Raw genomic sequence first — 19914 nt, forward strand, 5'->3', positions numbered from 1 at the left:
GTGTTACACAGCCGAAGGCCGGGACCAGACGCTAGAGTTGGAAGATTCTCTGACTAGTGGATTAACCACTTGGTTTCTGCGATCAATAGCAATCACGCCGCTCATTTAGAGACGTAAACACGTGTCAGAGCGAGGCGCTTCAAAACAGATCCCATTGACTTCAATGGGTGCCGGCTTACATGCGCTACACATAAAAATTGATTTCAATGTGTAGCATGCGTAAGCCCGCACCGATTGAAGTCAATGGGATCTGTTTTGAAGCACCTCACGACACGTGTTTATGTCTCTAAATGGGTGGCGTGTTACTCCGTGGAAACGGGGCCTTAAGGAGTAGCAGCAGAATTGAGATTCCTGACACTTAGGCCGGGTTCACACGGAGTATTCTGGCTCGTCATTTGGTACATAGACGCTGCGGGAGGATTTGCGGGCCGTATACGCTCCCATTGTTTTCAATGGGAGACGGTACCGTACACGCGGCGCTATTTTGCGGCCGTGATTTTGCAGCGTCTACGTACCAAATGACGAGCCAGAATACTCCGTGTGAACTTACCCTTAGTTTCACACATCCTATCTCACCTCCTAGATCAGTGATGGCGAACCTTTTTGAGACCGAGTGCCTAAACTGCAACCCAAAACCAAATAAATTATCACGGAGTGCCAACACGGCAATTTAACCTTAAAACTCTGTGGATCCGCAATTGCGGACCCACAAATTACAGTCATGTGACTGGGGCTTTACAGATCTTGTACTGAAAGGTAAAGGTCTCTGCATTCTGTACTTTTAAACAATTAATTTTCACTATTTACATCGCACAGGATCTGTTTTATAGTTACCGTGCAATGTTATTACATCCTGTACTAATTTCACGTCTGCTATAAAACAAATACTGTGTGATATACATAGTGAGGGGACCCCACACAGTACAATCTGCCCCTCAGTGGCCCCCCACACAGCACAATCTGGCCCACAGTGGCCCCCACACAGGATTATACCTGTATACTCCACAGTAGCCCCCTCCCACACAGCATGAACTGGTCCACAGTAGCCCCCTCCCACACAGCATGAACTGGTCCACAGTAGCCCCCTCCCACACAGCATGAACTGGTCCACAGTAGCCCCCTCCCACACAACATGAACTGGTCCACAGTAGCCCCCTCCCACACAACATGAACTGGTCCACAGTAGCCCCCTCCCACACAACATGAAATGGTCCACAGTAGCCCCCTCCCACACAACATGAACTGGTCCACAGTAGCCCCCTCCCACACAACATGAAATGGTCCACAATAGCCCCCTCCCACACAGCATGAACTGGTCCACAGTAGCCCCCTCCCACAGAGCATGAAAGATCCACAGTAGCCCCCTCCTACACAACATGAAATGGTCCACAGTAGCCCCCTCCCACACAACATGAAATGGTCCACAGTAGCCCCCTCCCACACAGCATGAAATGGTCCAGAGTAGCCCCCTCCCACACAACATGAACTGGTCCACAGTAGCCCCCTCCCACAGAGCATGAAAGCTCCACAGTAGCAGCATAAAATGGTCCACAGTAGCCCCCTACCCGCACAGCATGAAAGTCTACAGTAGCCCCCTCCCACACAACATGAAAGGTCCACAGTAGCCCCCTCCCATACAGCATAAAATGGTCCACAGTAGCCCCCTACCCACACAGCATGAAAGTCTACAGTAGCCCCCTCCCACACAACATGAAAGATCCACAGTAGCCCCCTCCCATACAGCATAAAATGGTCCACAGTAGCCCCCTACCCACACAGCATGAAAGTCTACAGTAGCCCCCTCCTACACAACATGAAATGTCTACCGTTGCCCCCCTCCCCTGACAGTGCAAACAAACACAATATAGTTACCTGAAGAGCTGCCGGGTGTTCTCTCTTCTGTTCACTGCGCGCGCTGATGACTTACGTCATCACGCCCGCGCTTGTTCAGAGGTCACACTCTGTAGTCAGTGTAGGCCGCGTAGTACGCGTGGCCTACACTGAGCTACACTGACAGCTTTCAGCTGGATGCGCATTTGCACAACCAGCTGAAGGCAGCGATCGCTCACTAACGGGGAATCCTGCATCGGATTCGCCGTTAGTGAGCGATCAGGGCGACAGCACGCGTGCCAGCAGAGGGGGCTCTGCGTGCCCTCTCTGGCACGCGTGCCATAGGTTCGCCATCACTGTCCTAGATTCTCTGCTCATAATGTGCTGTAAAATGTATAGTCTCAGCTTTGGTAACACTTTGAGTTCATTTCTTTGAGTAGAGAGTACCTGGCTTACGACTATTGAGAAATACCAGTCTCGTTCACCAGACAACCCCCATTGGTGGTGGTGTACTAGTCCTGGTAAACTTCAAAAGCTGTGTCACTCTATAAGAACATCACCAACTGGAATGGAAATGTATTGTTGATGGAGATGTCATTCAAGATACTGAAGAAGTAAAATAGTCTGCATATAAAAATAAAGGAAAGTATCATTAGTATACCAAGTTCATAGCTTTTACGAACCAAGATACAATGGTAGAATGGATACTAAATTTGTTACCACGTACCTATTTACCTGCAGCATTAATGCTTGGACCACTCCAATAGAACCACTGCCTGAACAAATTCAGCCTATGCATGGAGGCCAAGGGCACAGAAACTGGGCCTTTATTAGCCTGGAGCCTGGCATTGACAAGGAGTATACCAAAAGCAAGATAGCACAAGCCCCCATATATTACATTTTTGGCTTAATAGTAACATCATAGAAGACAATAGTATTGGTGAAATACTAAGCGGTATCCAAGGGTAACAATAAATCTCAAAATCAATCAGTTATATAACCAATTATAAACAGACCAAGTCTGAGGGTGACACCGCCTCTCTCACAACACCGCAACAGTTTTATTTAATAGGGAGGGGGAGGCCGTCCATTCTGAAAAAAGCCGATTATTTCCCACTATTGAAGAAACAGCTGAAAATCAGGAACCAAAATTCTGCCTGGAGACCAGATGTTTCCAGAAGGAAGATACCAAGATGCAGCTGATCAAAGGTGAAACTTCTTAAAGGTGAGAACCATCTGAAACAACAGAAAGGGGGAGGAAAGAGAGAGAGAAAATTTTTTTTTTTCATATGGTGAACACCATTGCAGGTAAAAAAAAAAATAAAAAGTGCTGAACCGATTTTTTTTTTTTTTTTTTTGCTGTTGCTCTGATAACAATTTTAATAAAAGTGATCAAAGCAATAGACGTTCCCCAAAATGTATAACTAAAAAGTACACCTGGCCCCGCAAAATTCCGTTAGTGGAAAAAAAAGGTTGCAGAACCCATTGAAATCAATGGGAGGCTTTTTTTTTCAGCGTGGAAAATTCCACACCAAATTCCTCACCATTTTCCTCCATGTGAATGGACCCTTAGGTAGGGTTCACACCACAGTTGGTCTTCGCTCAGAAGGTGTCCGTTTAAAAAAAAAATGGACACCTATCATAACGGATACAAACGAACAGTAACTGATCCATATTACGGTAGTTACTGTCCGTTATGTGTCCGTTGCCCATAGACCTCAATGTTAAAAAAAAAAACAGACACTTACTGCCCGTTTTTTTTCAAACGGACCGAAAAGTCCAGCATGTAGGATTTTTTGTCCACTTGAAAAAATGGACATGGGTGTAAAGGACACAAGATAAAATCCCATTGAAATGAATGGAAATTGCAACGGACCAGCTAGTGTACCTTGCTAAAATCTTGTACGGACAATAGCTACGGACACTGCTGAGCGGACACCAACGGTAGTGTGACCGTCCCCTAAAGCTAGGACTACATGGTGACTTTGGCTATGATCACTGTGTTACCCTGCAGCTCCTAAACTATTGTAAGGGAATTGCACTGTTAGGGCCCGTGCACACAGTTAACGCGAGCTCATTTTAACATAATACATGTATATAGAATACACGTGTAAAAATAACACTCCCATTGACTTCAACGAAACTTTTTACACGTGTAAAAAAAACGTCAAAATACGCGCCAAAAAAACGTGATGCGTATTTTGATGCGTTTTTTACACGTGTAAAAAATTTCATTGAAGTCAATGGGAGTGCTATTTTTACAACGTGTATTCTATATACGTGTATTATGTTTAAATGCGCTCGCGTTAACTCTGTATGCATGGGCCCTTTTAGGGTCCATTCACACGGAGTAAACGCGTGCTTATTTTGGCAAAATACACGTGTAAAGAATTCAAGTGTAAAAATAAGACTCCCATTGACTTCAACATTTTACATGTGTATTTTGACGTATGTTTTTTTGCACGTGTAAAAAAATGTCATTGAATTCAATGGGAGTCTTATTTTTACACGTGTATTTTGTCAAAATGAGCGCGTGTTTACTCCGTGTGAATGGACCCTTACCCTGAGTGTGCTGATTTTGTGACTTATAGACAAAATCTAGCAGTGCTCCGTCTTCTTGCAACTAAGTCACATTCCCAGCATCCTCAGAGTCACAATGTGACTACATTCACTTACATAGATAAAGAAGTCGTAGGGCTTACGCTAGGTTCACACCTGCGTTCTGGTCTCCGTTCTGTGCTTTCCGTCTTCTGCATGCAAGAAGACGGAAACCACAGAGCGGTTCCGGCCGTGAGCAGCGGTGAGCGTTTCATGCTCTCCACCGCGAAAGCGGTTTTTTAAATCTGGAAACAGAGTACTGCATGTCCGACTCTGTGTCCGGATTAAAAAACCCGGTTTCGTGGCGGAGAGCATAAAACGCTCACCGCCGCTCACGGCCGGACAGCTTTCTCACCCATTCAAATGAATGGGTATGAAAGAATCCTGCAGGTTTCCGTCTCCTGCTCTGTTTTATGCAGGAAACGGAAACCTGCAGAACGGAGAGGACAACGCAGATGTGAACGAGCCCTTAGACTAATACATTTCATGGTACAGCACAGCATCTCTATAGTCTAAATATATGATTATTTTTCTGTTGCAGTCTCTCAGAAAAAACTTCTTACATCCATCATATCCTTTGAAGCTGTTATTGTTTTTTTAATTTTTTGGTTATTTTCTGCTGTTAATGCCAAATGACTAAAAAAGGCAACTTCTTTTTGTATTTGTCTGTTTTCATTATGTATATTCTTAGGACTCATTCACATCTGCGTCGGTAATCCCTTCGGGGAAGTCCGCATGGGAACCCCCCTAACAGACTATTGAATGCATTGACAAGCAGTGCACAGTGAAAGCACACAGACCCCATAGACTATAATGGGGTCCGTGTGCTTTCCACACGGAACATGCGGGCAGAAAAGTAGCTCACAATCTACTTTCCTCTCCGCATGACTCATGTGGAGACCGTGTGGAAAGCACACAGATCCCATTATCGTCTATGTGGTCCGTGTGCTTTCACTGCTACTTGTTTGGTAGTCCGTTCGGGGGGGTCCTTATGCAGGCTCCCCAAAACGGATTATCGACGCAGATGTGAACGAGGCCTTAGATATCTAATTGTAACAGGTGTGCAAGTTCTACCAAGGCTGTTGCAGCTTTAGAAAAAAAAATGTAACTGAAGCGCCACCTGTTGGCCATTTATGTGTACTGCATCAACAATGCAAAGGCAGTCATGGGTTTATGTCATTGGAGATCATGTTTGATGTATCTAGCCCTCTGCTTCATATCTCAGTATGATCTCCTTTCCTTTTTTCCTTAAAAATGTCTATAAAATTTCAGGTAAAAAAATAAAAAGACGCATTCAGTTCCATATAAAAAATCATGAAACTATTTTCATCATATGTCATAGATAAGTATGAGGATTTACCCCCCACAGTAGTCAAGGGAGATTGTAAAATTCATGTCCACGAACCCATGAAAAACCTCCGTGCAGTTACAATTTTGCATTCCTAAACTGTAGAAATATTGGTTTTATAAGGCATTGTATGGTGCCGCTTTACTATATTACTGCAGCAGAAACATGCAAGATGTTTTGGTCCAGTTTCTTCATTTAAGGCTCCGTTCCCACGGAGTAACGCGCCGCTCATTTAGACACGTAAACACGTGTCAGAGCGCGGCGCTTCAAAACAGATCCCATTGATTTCAATGTGTGCCGGCTTATGCGCGCTACACATTGAAATCAATGGGAGGCTTTATAACCCATTGATTTCAATGTGTAGGACGCGTAAGCCAGCACCCATTGAAGTCAATGGAATCTGTTTTGAAGCTCCTCGCTCTGACACGTGTTTACGTGTCTAAATGAGCGGCGCGTTACTCCGTGGGAACGGAGCCTTACTTTCACGTGCATGGTGTGGTATCCAATTTGGTTTTTAGGCTAAGGTCACACATCGCTTTTCACAGAACGTCTTCAGAATTTTCTTCTGCAGACTTTCTGTCCCTATTATACCTATACGGAAAACATAGATTGACATGTTGCAATGTACAAAAATGCAATGGTTTCTGAAATTGCAGAATTTACACTGTGGATATTTCTCTGCAATTTGTGGATGAAATTATCTATAGTCCCATTCACTTTGCAGGTACTGTAAAACACAGTTTTACAGTTTTGTACATGCACCCATAACGCCAGGTTCACTCCAATGGATTTGGTATAAATAACCTTATTTCTTAGACAATCTTAACTTTGGACGTAGAACCCCAGCACCACAGTCATCTATGATGCTTGGAGTCTGGGAGGCAGGGAGTCCTAGTATCATAGATGATTATGATGCTGGGGGTCCGAGTCCTAACTCAGGGCTTGTACCAGGGAATATGTCTGACATCTGGTCAGTCTCTCCTGAACCAAATAATTCATGAGATGCTGGCCTTAAAAGGATTTTCCGAGCAAACTTTTTTTCTATTAGTGCTATTAATGGGTTAATAAGTGCACCCAAATACCTTTAGCTGTGTTTTAAGTGATTTCTGGGTTTCTCTGGGACTTCTTGGCATCTTCTGCATTTGTTTACTTGGTTTAACTTTCTGTTCTTTTATCCTACAACTACCATGAAGCATTGCTCTTCACTCACACTACCTCCCCCTCTCACTCACTCCCCCTCCCTGTTTCCCTAGCTAGTCCGCCTGCTGCTAGCCCTTCCTACATTACATCACTGGTAGCAGAGATCGACACTCATCTCTGCTGTCTGGAGAATTCAGTACAGTGACTTCCACAGACAGTTATGAGTGCAGATCTTTGCTGTCGGAGGTGCATTATTATTGCAAGTGAGACAGCGGTTGGGTTATCAGGCTTTTCACAACCCCTGTCATGATGCTGTAGGGCCCAGATATTTTCAGCTAGCCATGGGTCCCCTTGTGTTGAGCCCGACTGAGAGGATGGGGCTTGCAAAAAAGTATAGAAATCTCTGACTTGTTCCTCTTACAGAATGTGACTGGAAAGCAAAGCAAAGATTAGTGTAAAATATGAAACACACACCTATTGGTAAGATACTTTCACACTTCTCATAGGAATTTGTTTTAGTAAGTGGATCACCCCTTTAAAGTGTACTATATACAGATAACGTATATACTGAGCTGGTAGAACACTCATTGGAATATAGTAAAGTGTTTAAAGCTCTCTTCATGTTACATTCCCTCAGTTATGAAATGCATCAGAAAAACTACAGGCTCAAAAGGTAAATGGATGACTATAATGAAAGTGTAACAGTGGCATCCATCAGCCGTAGGATACGTTTTTCATCCAGGAGGCGTGCTGCTTAATACTTTATTTCGCTGGAAGCCTCTGTATAGAATAGCACAAACTGACACTCTTTTGGCTTCCATCAGTATAAAAGGGACCTACAGGCACCTGTAATGTATGCTCCAGTGGATGCAAAGTGAAGAGAGCCTTAGGGGTGTGCAAGTTCTTGCAAATAAATGGTATTCTTTGGATAATTAAAGAGTAAAAAGTATATATAGAGTTCCTAATATACTATTAATTCCTCATGATATACCTCATATATGTGCTGGTATAGTAGAACTGTAGCTAGACCTGTTATGTGGGTGATGGTGCTGATATGAGGGCACTCTAACTAGGACTGTTATGGAGTGATGCGCTGATATGGTGGCACTGTTATGGGGTTGATGGTGCTGGCATGGTGGCACTGTAGCTACACTGTTATAGAGGTGATGGTGCTGGAATGGTGGCACTATAGCTACACTGTTACGGGGGTGATGGTGCTGGAATGGTGGCACTATAGCTACACTGTTATGGAGGTGATGGTGCTGGTATGGTGGCACTATAGCTACACTGTTATGGGTTGATTGTGCTGATATAGTGACATTGTAACTAGCCCTGTTATGGAGGTGATTGTGTTGGTATGGGGACACTGTAGCTAGCCCTGTTATGGGGGTGATGGAGCTGGTATGGAGACACTGTAGCTAACTTTGTTATGGGGGTAATGGTGCTGGTATGGTAGTACTGAAGCTAGCAATGTTATGGGTTGCAGGTATGGCACTGTGGTCTGCAATGTTATGGTGTGTTATGGGGCACTGCAGCTAGAACTGTTATTGAGGGTGATAGGGCTGGTATGGTGGCATTGTAGCTACCACTGTAATGGGGGTGATGGTGCTGGTATGATGGCACTGTAACTAGGACTGTTATGGGGGTGATGGTGCTGGTATAGGGGCACTGTAGCTAGCACTGTTATGGGGGTGATAGGGCTGGTATGGTGGCATTGTAGCTATCACTGTAATGGTGGTGATGGTGCTAGTATGGAGACACTGTAGCTACCACTTTTATGGGGGCAATGGTGCTGATATGGGACCACTGTAGCTAACACTGTTATGGAGGTGCTGGTATGGGGACACTGTAGCTATCACTGTTATGGGGGTGCTGCTGTGGGGACACTGTAGCTAGCACTGTTATGGGGGTGCTGGTATGGGGACACTGTAGCTATCACTGTTATGGGGGTGCTGCTGTGGGGACACTGTAGCTAGCACTGTTATGGGGGTGCTGGTATGGGGACACTGTAGCTAGCACTGTTATGGGGGTGCTGATAGGGGGACACTGTAGCTAGCACTGTTATGGGGTGCTGGTATGGGGACACTTATGGGGGCACTCAGCTAGTACTGTTATGGGAGTGCTGGTATGGGGACACTGTAGCTAGCACTGTTATGGGGGTGCTGCTATGGAGACAATGTAGCTAGCACTGTTATGGGGGTGCTGCTATGGAGACAATGTAGCTAGCAATGTTATGGGGTGCTGGTATGGAGACACTGTAGCTAGCACTGTTATGGGGGTGCTGGTATGGGGACACTGTAGCTGGCACTGTTATGGGGTGCTGGTATGGAGACACTGTTATGGGGGTGCTGGTATGGGGACACTGTAGCTAGCACTGTTATAGGGTGCTGGTATGGAGACACTGTTATAGGGTGCTGGTATGGAGACAATGTTATGGGGGTGCTGGTATGGGGGCACTGTAGCTAGCAGTGTAATGGGGGTGCTGGTATGGGGACACTGTAGCTAGCACTGTTATGGGGTGCTGATATGGGGACACTGTTATGAGGGTGCTGGTATGGGGACACTGTTATGAGGGTGCTGGTATGGGGACACTGTTATGGGGGTGCTGGTATGGGGACACAGTAGCTAGCACTGTTATGGGGTGCTGATATGGGGACACTGTTATGAGGGTGCTGATATGGGGACACTGTTATGAGGGTGCTGGTATGGGGACACTGTAGCTAGCAGTGTAATGGGGGTGCTGGTATGGGGACACTGTAGCTAGCACTGTTATGGGGTGCTGATATGGGGACACTGTTATGAGAGTGCTGGTATGGGGACACTGTTATGAGGGTGCTGGTATGGGGACACTGTTATGGGGGTGCTGGTATGGGGACACAGTAGCTAGCACTGTTATGGGGTGCTGATATGGGGACACTGTTATGAGGGTGCTGGTATGGGGACACTGTTATGGGGGTGTTGTATGGGGACACTGTTATGGGGGTGCTGGTATGGGGACACTGTTATGGGGGTGCTGGTATGGAGACACTGTAGCTAGCACTGTTATGGGGTGCTGGTATGGGGACACTGTTATGGGGACACTGTAGCTAGCACTGTTATAGGATGCTGGTATGGGGACACTGTTATGGGGGTGCTGGTATGGGGACACTGTAGCTAGCACTGTTATGGGGTGCTGGTATGGGGACACTGTAGCTAGCACTGTTATGGGGTGCTGGTATGTGGACACTGTTATGGGGGTGCTGGTATGGAGACACTGTTATGGGGTGCTGGTATGGGGACACTAGCTAACATTGTTATGGGGTGCTGGTATGGGGACACTGTTATGGGGGTTCTGGTATGGGGGAACTGTACCTAGCACTGTTATGGGGTGCTGGTATGGGGACACTGTTATGGGGTGCTGGTATGGGGACACTGTTATGGGGGTGCTGGTATGGGGACACTGTAGCTAGCACTGTTATGCGGGTGCTGATATGGGGACACTGTTATGGGGGTGCTGGTATGGGGACACTGTTATGGGGGTGCTGGTATGGGGACACTGTTATGGGGGTGCTGGTATGGGGACACTGTAGCTAGCACTGTTATGGGGGTGCTGGTATAGGGACACTGTAGCTAGCACTGTTATGGGGGTGCTGGTATGGGGACACTGTAGCTAGCACTGTTATGGGGGTGCTGGTATGGGGACACTGTAGCTAGCACTGTTATGGGGGTGCTGGTATAGGGACACTGTAGCTAGCACTGTTATGGGGGTGCTGGTATGGGGACACTGTAGCTAGCACTGTTATGGGGGTGCTGGTATAGGGACACTGTAGCTAGCACTGTTATGGGGGTGCTGGTATGGGGACAATGCTATGGGGGTGCTGGTATGGGGACACTGTTATGGGGGTGCTGGTATGGGGACACTGTTATGGGGTTGCTGGTATGGGGACACTATTATGGGGGTGCTGGTATGGGGACACTGTAGCTAGCACCGACACGGCTGCAGTAAGGCTGGCACCGCCTGTACCCTGTATATAACAGTCCATGATGTCGCTCTTTCCCGTCTACAGTAGTCTCGCAGTCGGCTGATCTGCACAGGTGTGTGCTCTGAGATTCTTTCTCTCTCACATCAGCCTACTATAACTCAGTGAGCCTGGCCACTGCCGCACTGCCGGTGATTCGTGTACAGTGCGGCAGCTAGTCCTGTGTGCACATGCTGCTATTACACATGTATGAGAAGACCACTGACAGATGGCCCCGGCACAGCACAGGTTACACCGCTAGACACGCCCTCAATGACAGCCGCTGCCAATGGGCGTGCAGCTTGTTGAGGGGGCGGAGCTGCGGCAGCTGTCGGCTGGAGCAGGGATGGTAAGGGAGCTTTGTTTTTCTGGGTCCCGGCTTGAGGGGTTTATTAGCAGCCGCGGGATGTGTAGGTGGTGGGGCAGCCGGGACACGGGGCTACCTGGGCCGTAGTGGGGGGCAGGCAGTGCCCAGGATAAAGGGGCAGTGGTCCTGGGGATGTTCTCAGACTCTTCAGTGCTGGTGCAGGGGGTGTATCCTGCCATAGATAGAGGAATACACAGCAATGTGAGCCTCAGCTGGCACATCCTGCTGCTTGGGGCATGTGAAGAACTGTGAAGTGTCACCAGTGCAATATGACCTGGCATCTGGCTTACATTACTGGGGCATTATGGGCATCATGTATTAATAGAAGGGGCAGGCGATGTGCTGCAGACCACGGGAGACTTCATGTCATTTCATACATCTTACTATGAAATGGTTAAATAGCTTTTTATAAATGTCTTACAACTTTAGATAAAGTCTGTGCTAGAAGTTTAGCCTGTCCTACATGAACACTGGCATAGCACCGTACCCATGCCATGTGATATGGGAGCAGAACTGTGGGTGCAGTCAGTACTTGGTACTAAGCATGGCACAGTGTATGCACATATAGTGCCTGGTATATACATGAGGTAATTGCACATGTTTGATATGTACTGTATACAGTTCCCAGATATAAGACTGACCACACCACAGTATATGAACCGCTATCATGTATATTAGAGGATAAAAGTTACAAAGTTATAGCAACATGACACATTTTAATACAGAGTCTTAATTTATCCCAGGGTCTCAGATCTGTTGGTGAAGTAGTACACTAGGTGAAGCAATATACTTGGGTGCCATGTCTCCTGATTATATGCAGTGATCTGTACACGAACTCTGCTCATACATCATGGCTTGTGACCATATCATGGCTGTATGTTATTATCATGACCTTAGCTTATATCATCATGACCCTTCATCATATTATCATGGCTATACTTTATATTATCATGACCTTTCCTTGTATTACCATAACCATACCTAATATCATGAATCTTCCTCATATCATCATGGATGTACTTTATAGTATCATGACCATATTGTACTGTATATTAGCATTGTACCTTATATCATCGTGTCCACTCCTTGTACTATCATAATCGTACCGTATATCATTGTGACCTTCATATTATCATGACTATACCGTATATATTATCATTCCCTTTCCATGTTCTATCAAGACTGTATCTCATAGTTTGATGAGCATATTATATGTTATCATGACCATACTTTATATTATCATTAGTATACTTTATATTATCTTGACTATGCTGTTTATTTTCATGACCATACCTTAATATTATCATGACCATACCTTAGTATTATCATGACTGTGACTTATATTATCATTATTAGACTTTATATTATCATGACCATACTTTATATTATCATTATTATTCTTTATATTATCATGACTATACCTAATATCATGACTGTACCCTGTATTGTCATGACCATACTGAATATTAGCTCGACTGTACCATATATTATCATCATATTATTTATCATGACCGTAACCACCTATTTTCATGACTTTACTTTATATGTACACATGTTTCTACAAATTGAATTGAATAGGCAACAAAGCAAAGTGTAAATATATGTGTAATATTTGTTTAAAGGATATAATTTGCTAAACCTGTGTTTGTTATATATTGTCTTTACATTTGCTACAACTGAAATACAATATAGGGTATAATCTCTGAGCACTGGGTCCCAGCTGGTAACAGAAACATATCTGATCATCTCTATTATCTTCTCATTCACCAGTCAGCACCAGACTCAGGAACAGCTCCACCTGGTCAGACGGCCCCTTTTCCCAATGCTCCTCCACTGATGCCTCCACCTTTTGTAAGTGCTTGTTTATAAGTGTCTCTGGGTCTTTGTATGTCCAGTAGGTTGTTAGGTCATGTAAGAGGCTGGTGTAACTCTTTGGATTTCTTAAAGTAGGCTTCTTTACTTGTTTGCATGCAGATAGCACATGTAAAACATGTCAACCTGACACAGTGTTTTCCAGCCAAGGTCCCATAGAGTGTTTCAGTGACTTCTCAGAACACAGTAGTAGCTGGATCAACCACTTTAAGGTTATGTTCACACAAGACTGTAACATGAATCATTGGGGTGTTCTGTAAATGTAACTTGTATTCACTAAAATTTTATATCTCTAATAGTCCTATAACAAAAAGAAGAATATATCGATAACTGCAAATCACAAATAATATGGGTACATGCCCAACAAGATAAAAGAGTGAAAAAAGTTCACATGGATTAAAATGAGAAAAAATCAGTGCAATTGGGCACATAAATGGCTCCATAGACTTTAAAATGTCTCTGTATGATTTCTGATTTTTCACATATAGAAAAATTGGGGAAGATTTATTATGTCTTGTATGCCACTTTTTCTGGTTTACAAGGCATAAAAAATTATTATTATTTTTTTAACAAAGTGGCCTTTTTGTGCATAAAAATGCAACTTTTCGTATTTTTGCACAGTGCTCTCCACTTAACCTAGAAGGGGGCGTTTCGAGGGTGCACACGGGATAGGATCATTGGCCCCGTCAGATGTATTATTGTTTATGCCATAAATCTGCTGTGAATTATGCAGGAAATCCACGACAGCTATGAGCCTGCACACTCCATTCCGGTGCATGGCCAGATAGAGGTCGCACCTCATTTATGAGAAGGCGTGTGTCTTGTCATAAATTAGGCACACCCCTGACCAGTGATGGGGTCATGAAGACTGGCATTAATAACACCTCTCTTCATAAATCTGCCCCACTGTTCCAGTGAAAGAGTCTTTTAATGTCAACACATGTGAGGGCTATAAATGTAGTTGTGAATAATTGTCAATGTAGTGCCTGAATGTGTTTTTGGGAAATATAGACGACAATGGGGTAGATTTATTAATACTTTATTTTGAGTGCCAAATTTAATAAGGGCCTCAATAAGTACAAGATGCCTTAAATTATGTAGAAGTTCCATCCTCAGGAACTTGGCCTGTGTGCCAGAATGGAAGTCTACACTAATCAGTAACTGGTGCAGGCTTCCTTTATAACTCACACCTGAAAACTGGGTGAGTTATAATAAATATGTTGGTCCAATGCATCCCAGTCCTGCTCTAGCCCCACTCCGCCGACATTTGTGGAAAGCAAAGCACAGAACGGAGGATATGGTGCATCTGTGGTGCTAAAAAGGGCCTTGCTCCAAAAATGTGCCACATTATCACATATATATGCTTGAAAACTCGTGTACATCCATTGATATATTTCTTGCAATGGGCTTTGCTATACTAACCTATGCAAGGAATTCAGCATTTTTTCTGTGTTTTCCCTAATGGCATAAATATCAGTAAAAATGTACTTTACTTTTTACTCTACCTGTATAGTTCTCTTTTCTGTAAATGAAAATTGCTTATTTTATATATTATATGCCTTTTAGTTTGTACATCTGTAGGCTATTTTAAGGCAAAACTGATTTTAGCCATGTACATCGTGTTTGTCACTTTGCCATATTTTTTACCGAAAAAATTGTGTGCTTCAAAAGTAGTCATGACTGTCTAACACTTATTTAAACACTTTATTATTATTATTATTATTACTAATAATAATAGTAGTAATAATAATAATAAGTTATAGTATTATTTCATTCAAGTACATGTAAGTATCAAAAAAAAAAAAAGAGTTGGACTGCTGCAAAGGGCTGCCAGTAGAATATAGGGGCAACCACAGGGAATATAGAAGAATCTCCAGTGCTGTAAGCTAGGTAATAGCCATCATCTATTATCATAGTGGTAATAATAAAGATGCCCAAACAGTTCCCTTATATTTTGTCTCTGGTACTTCTAAGATGAACTACTGTCTAAGCACCAAGAACATATATTACATCACAGCACAGATCTGTAGCTGATCTCTGTCATGGAGCGGCGTCCCGAACTGCAAATAATCTGCACTGAATTACAATCCATGGCTTCATAACACAAGATCTCTGCCAATAATAAACATACTGTGGCTTGTAAAAGAGGTAGTTCATTTATTTGTCCTCACTTTTTTTTGGAGCATAAAATACTGTGTTCACTTGCATTATTTATGGAGGGCTAGCAGATTCTGTCAGTGTTTGTTCGTGGAATCCATACAAGGTAGGTTCAGATTAATGTATGTAAAGTCATCTGTCTAACATCCACAACAGACAGTTTGACATCTGTATGGAAGTCCACATGTCAGACTTGAAGTCTGACGATTTCCATGTCCGTGCTTTATGTAGCGTGGACTGAAATAGTGTATTCTGAAAAATTTCCAAATAACTTTAACTCAGAATGTTTCAACACAGTTTTGGCACATTTGGCAAATACCACCTTTATCTGTTTATACACTTCCACATGTCAAAAATTTGAGTTCAAACTAGATGTGCCATGATGTGCCCAAGATGAGCAGCATTGCATGTTTCATGTTTATGCCAGTGTTTACTCCTAGCCACAATAGTAAATCTGGGACAATGTGCTTTACTATAATAACATATGCAAGGAATTCAGCAGTTTTTTCTACATTGTCACTAACAGTATTAATTTCAACAAAAATTGAGGTACACTTTATTTTTTGAGTATGTATAGCTTGTGAGGCTCCTGAAAAGAATTGTTGTAGATCCATAGAACAGCTCATGCACTGTATATCTGATTTCAGATGGGACATGTGTCAGTATTTTCTGTGTCAGGTTAAAGTTACGCTCCCTGAAAGTGCCAAATGTGCAGGAGAGACGTGGCCAAGTGCACACAATGGAGCTTGGATAAGAAATGGGTCCTAAAGGGAGGAAAAATGTGACAAAGGCTTAAGCTGGTCATACACATTAAATGTGTATTGGCTAAACCCACTGATTGTGATGTGACAAGTATGGAGGCCTCCCAATTCTTCCAAAATAGCAAATGTTGAGAGACATAAGAATTTGAGAGTCGACTACCTGATCCTTTAGTTTTCAGTGAGATAAGCCCATTTCTCCCCTCTCCCAGTTCAGTACACATGTGTCACTATAGCAAGCCAAGCGTGCATATGTGTGGATGATGATTCAGGCCAGCAGCTTTTGGCCATCGTATTTTTTTCTACTTTTACTGACAAAAATAAAAAAGTCCTGCATGTAAGACTTTTTCTTCTATTACAAAAGTAAACAAACCTGATGCAAGACAGTGTCTGTCGTGTTTTTTTACACTAAGATAAGATAATCCTGTAATAGTCTCACCAGTGTGTTACACCAGTGTAAATAATACAATAATAATAATAATAATAATAATAATAAAAATACAAATGTAAAAATTATAGTAATTGAGAATAGACAGAGAGGGGTCTACTCTATTTGTGTCTGCTACCCTATGATGGATGACAGCAGCATACTATATAATGGTAGTGTGAACATACCATAAGGCTCATGCATGTGACCAAGAGTTCCGATGTGGGAACGAATTTGCAACAGAATGCACTTGGATGACACTCGGAGTGGCATCTGAGTGGCATCCAGGTGCATTCTGTAATGCATTCATCTTTATGGGGGTTTCCGATTCATTCCATACTGAAGACACGGATGATTATTGAGCACTGTGTCATCGGAACAGAATGAATTTGAAGCCCTCACAAATGTGAATGCATAACGGAAGACACTCAGATGTTTTCTAAGTGCACTCCACTGCAGACTCGGCCCCACGTCAGAAGTACACTCAATTGTGTGCATGGGGTATTAGAGATCCCAGACATGTACATTGAGTGCTGGAAGATGTATCCTGTATTATAGCCTAAAGCCACATTCACGTTTCTGCAATCTCCCAGCATACCTTGGTTTCTGAATGTCTGTACAGAGCTTATGTCGGTGATCTGTATCTGTACAGCAGGCACTGGACTGTAATCAGATGTTGGAAACACTGATGTCCTACTGCATTATAGGAGCTCAGCTAAGCTAAGGGATGAGTCTGATCATAAGCTTGTCGACTGCTCCCAATGACAGGCAGCAGAACTGTGAATTACATACATGCCTTGTAAAGGAATCGTCTTGTACAGTAAGTTATCTAAGCTTTATATGTATATTACATATCTGTTCTTTAGTGAACATTTTCATTACCATATAAATCATCCAGGAACGAGAATAAAATGAAAAAGTAATATTTATTATACCACTGACAGTAATACTATCCTCTGATATTAGCCGTCACTTAGTGGACAATACTGATTCAACTCAATGTTGCAGTGTCTATGGCTATCCCTGTGTCTTACATCACAATAGCTAACAGGATGGATTTTAAAGGTTCTTATGGCCATAATGATGGGGCTTAGTTGCATCAAGAAGGAATGAGACGTCTCTGAGCATGAGCAGAAGCTGGTCTGTATGCAGGGGAAGGTGCTAGGAAGTGGACTGCCATCTGCGTGAGTACAACCCGTTCCATACCTTGGGATCTGGTGAACTCTTCAGCTTCAGCACTTCTCCATAAAACATATTGGCCTATTGTACATCATTCTGTGTACTGTGTAGAGGATTTCGATCTCTCTTTTTGCCCCATTTTCCTAGACAAGAGCACTATCAGGGTATGTCTGCTTCTGTTGCTTAGCTACGCTCTTCATTTTGTGGCTTTCATGTAGTGTTTAATGCAATGTGTAGTAGTAAAGTAAATAAAAGGGGAACGTCGTGACAGGTATGCTTTAATACACAACGCTATTCAAAACATAAAAGCTGTGATGGTTGATATGTCATTTATTCTGATGTTATTCATGATGTTTTGATATGTAATTTCTTCAGATTGTACTCATGGTGATTTGATATGTTGCTTATTTTCAGGATTTTGTATACATAAGGGATAGCCTTGTGTTCTGTTATCAGCGCTCCACACTTGTCTTTTGAACCTTTGAATGTTTTCTGCTTTCAGTGAGTCATTTTTTTTTCCTTGTGTCTTTTCCTAGATGCCTCCTCCTGGCCTTCCACCTCCTTTTCCACCAATTGGACTGCCACCAATAGGGCAGAGGCCTCCAGCAATGCCCCCAATACCACATGCAATGTTGCCTCCAATGATCCCACCCATGGCAGGACCTCCTCCCCTCTCACAGGTACAGGCTTTTGGATATGACTGCTGTTGCATCACAAATCTGTAATACATATAAACCTGCAGCATTGCTCTGACTTGCTTTGTATCTTTTGTTGCTAAATATTTTGCTATCCACTATTGCCTTTATGATTTAGGATGTTGGCTTAGTCATGTAGCTTTATTCTAAACAGTATAGGGGGCACAGATGGGCAATAATAATCTTTGGCGCCACATCCTCAGGTCTGCGTCTGGCTTGTCACTTTCTGTGAATATACAGTCCTATGAAAAAGTTTGGGCACCCCTATTAATCTTAACCATTTTTAGTTCTAAATATTTTGGTGTTTGCAACAGCCATTTCAGTTTGATGTATCTGATAACTGATGGACACAGTAATATTTCAGGATTGAAATGAGGTTTATTGTACTAACAGAAAATGCGCAATATGCATTAAACCAAAATTTGACCGGTGCAAAAATATGGGCACCTCAACAGAAAAGTGACATTAATATTTAGTACATCCTCCTTTTGCAAAGATAACAGCCTCTAGTTGCTTCCTGTAGCTTTTAATCAGTTCCTGGATCCTGGATGAAGGTATTTTGGACCATTTCTTTCTACAAAACAGTTCAAGTTCAGTTAAGTTTGATGGTCGCCGATCATGGACAACCCGCTCTCAAATGATCTGAAAACAAAGATTGTTCAACATAGTTGTTCAGGGGAAGGATACAAAAAGTTGTCTCAGAGATTTAACCTGTCAGTTTCCACTGTGAGGAACATAGTAAGGAAATGGAAGACCACAGGGACAGTTCTTGTTAAGCCCAGAAGTGGCAGGCCAAGAAAAATATCAGAAAGGCAGAGAAGTAGAATGGTGATAACAGTCAAGGACAATCCACAGACCACCTCCAAAGAGCTGCAGCATCATCTTGCTGCAGATGGTGTCACTGTGCATCGGTAACAATACAGCGCACTTTGCACAAGGAGAAGCTGTCAGGGAGAGTGATGAGAAAGAAGCCGTTTCTGCACGTACGCCACAAATAGAGTTGCCTGAGGTATGCAAAAGCACATTTGGAGAAGCCAACTTCATTTTGGAAACAAAGATTGAGTTGTTTGGTTATAAAAAAAAAGGCGTTATGCATGGCGTCCAAAAAGAAACAGCATTCCAAGAAAAACACTTGCTACCCACTGTAAAATTTGGTGGAGGTTCCATCATGCTTTGGGGCTGTGTAGCCAATGCCGGCACCGGGAATCTTGTTAAAGTTGAGGGTCGCATGGATTCCACTCAGTATCAGCAGATTCTTGAGAATAATGTTCAAGAATCAGTGACGAAGTTGAAGTTACGCCGGGGATGGATATTTCAGCAAGACAATGATCCAAAACACTGCTCCAAATCAACTCAGGCATTCATGCAGAGGAACAATTACAATGTTCTGGAATGGCCATCCCAGTCCCCAGACCTGAATATCATTGAACATCTGTGGGATGATTTGAAGCGGGCTGTCCATGCTCGGCGACCATCTAACTTAACTGAACTTGAATTGTTTGTCCAAAATACCTTTATCCAGGATCCAGGAACTGATTAAAAGCT

General features: G+C 43.3%; 1 protein-coding gene across 4 annotated transcripts in view; it reads left to right on the forward strand.

Moving 5' to 3' along the window:
- Nucleotides 1–11203: 11203 nt before the first annotated feature.
- Nucleotides 11204–19914, forward strand: part of PRPF40B (pre-mRNA processing factor 40B) — a 55230-nt gene continuing 46519 nt past the window's right edge. For all 4 annotated transcript variants that reach the window (XM_075265516.1, XM_075265518.1, XM_075265520.1 and 1 more), the window contains exons 1-3: nt 11204–11263; nt 13052–13132; nt 18211–18354. In XM_075265516.1, the coding sequence (XP_075121617.1) occupies nt 11204–11263; nt 13052–13132; nt 18211–18354 (285 nt within the window). The remainder of the gene's footprint in view (nt 11264–13051; nt 13133–18210; nt 18355–19914) is intronic.

The sequence above is a fragment of the Leptodactylus fuscus genome, chromosome 2, assembly GCF_031893055.1.
Source record: "Leptodactylus fuscus isolate aLepFus1 chromosome 2, aLepFus1.hap2, whole genome shotgun sequence".
NCBI lineage: Eukaryota > Metazoa > Chordata > Amphibia > Anura > Leptodactylidae > Leptodactylus > Leptodactylus fuscus.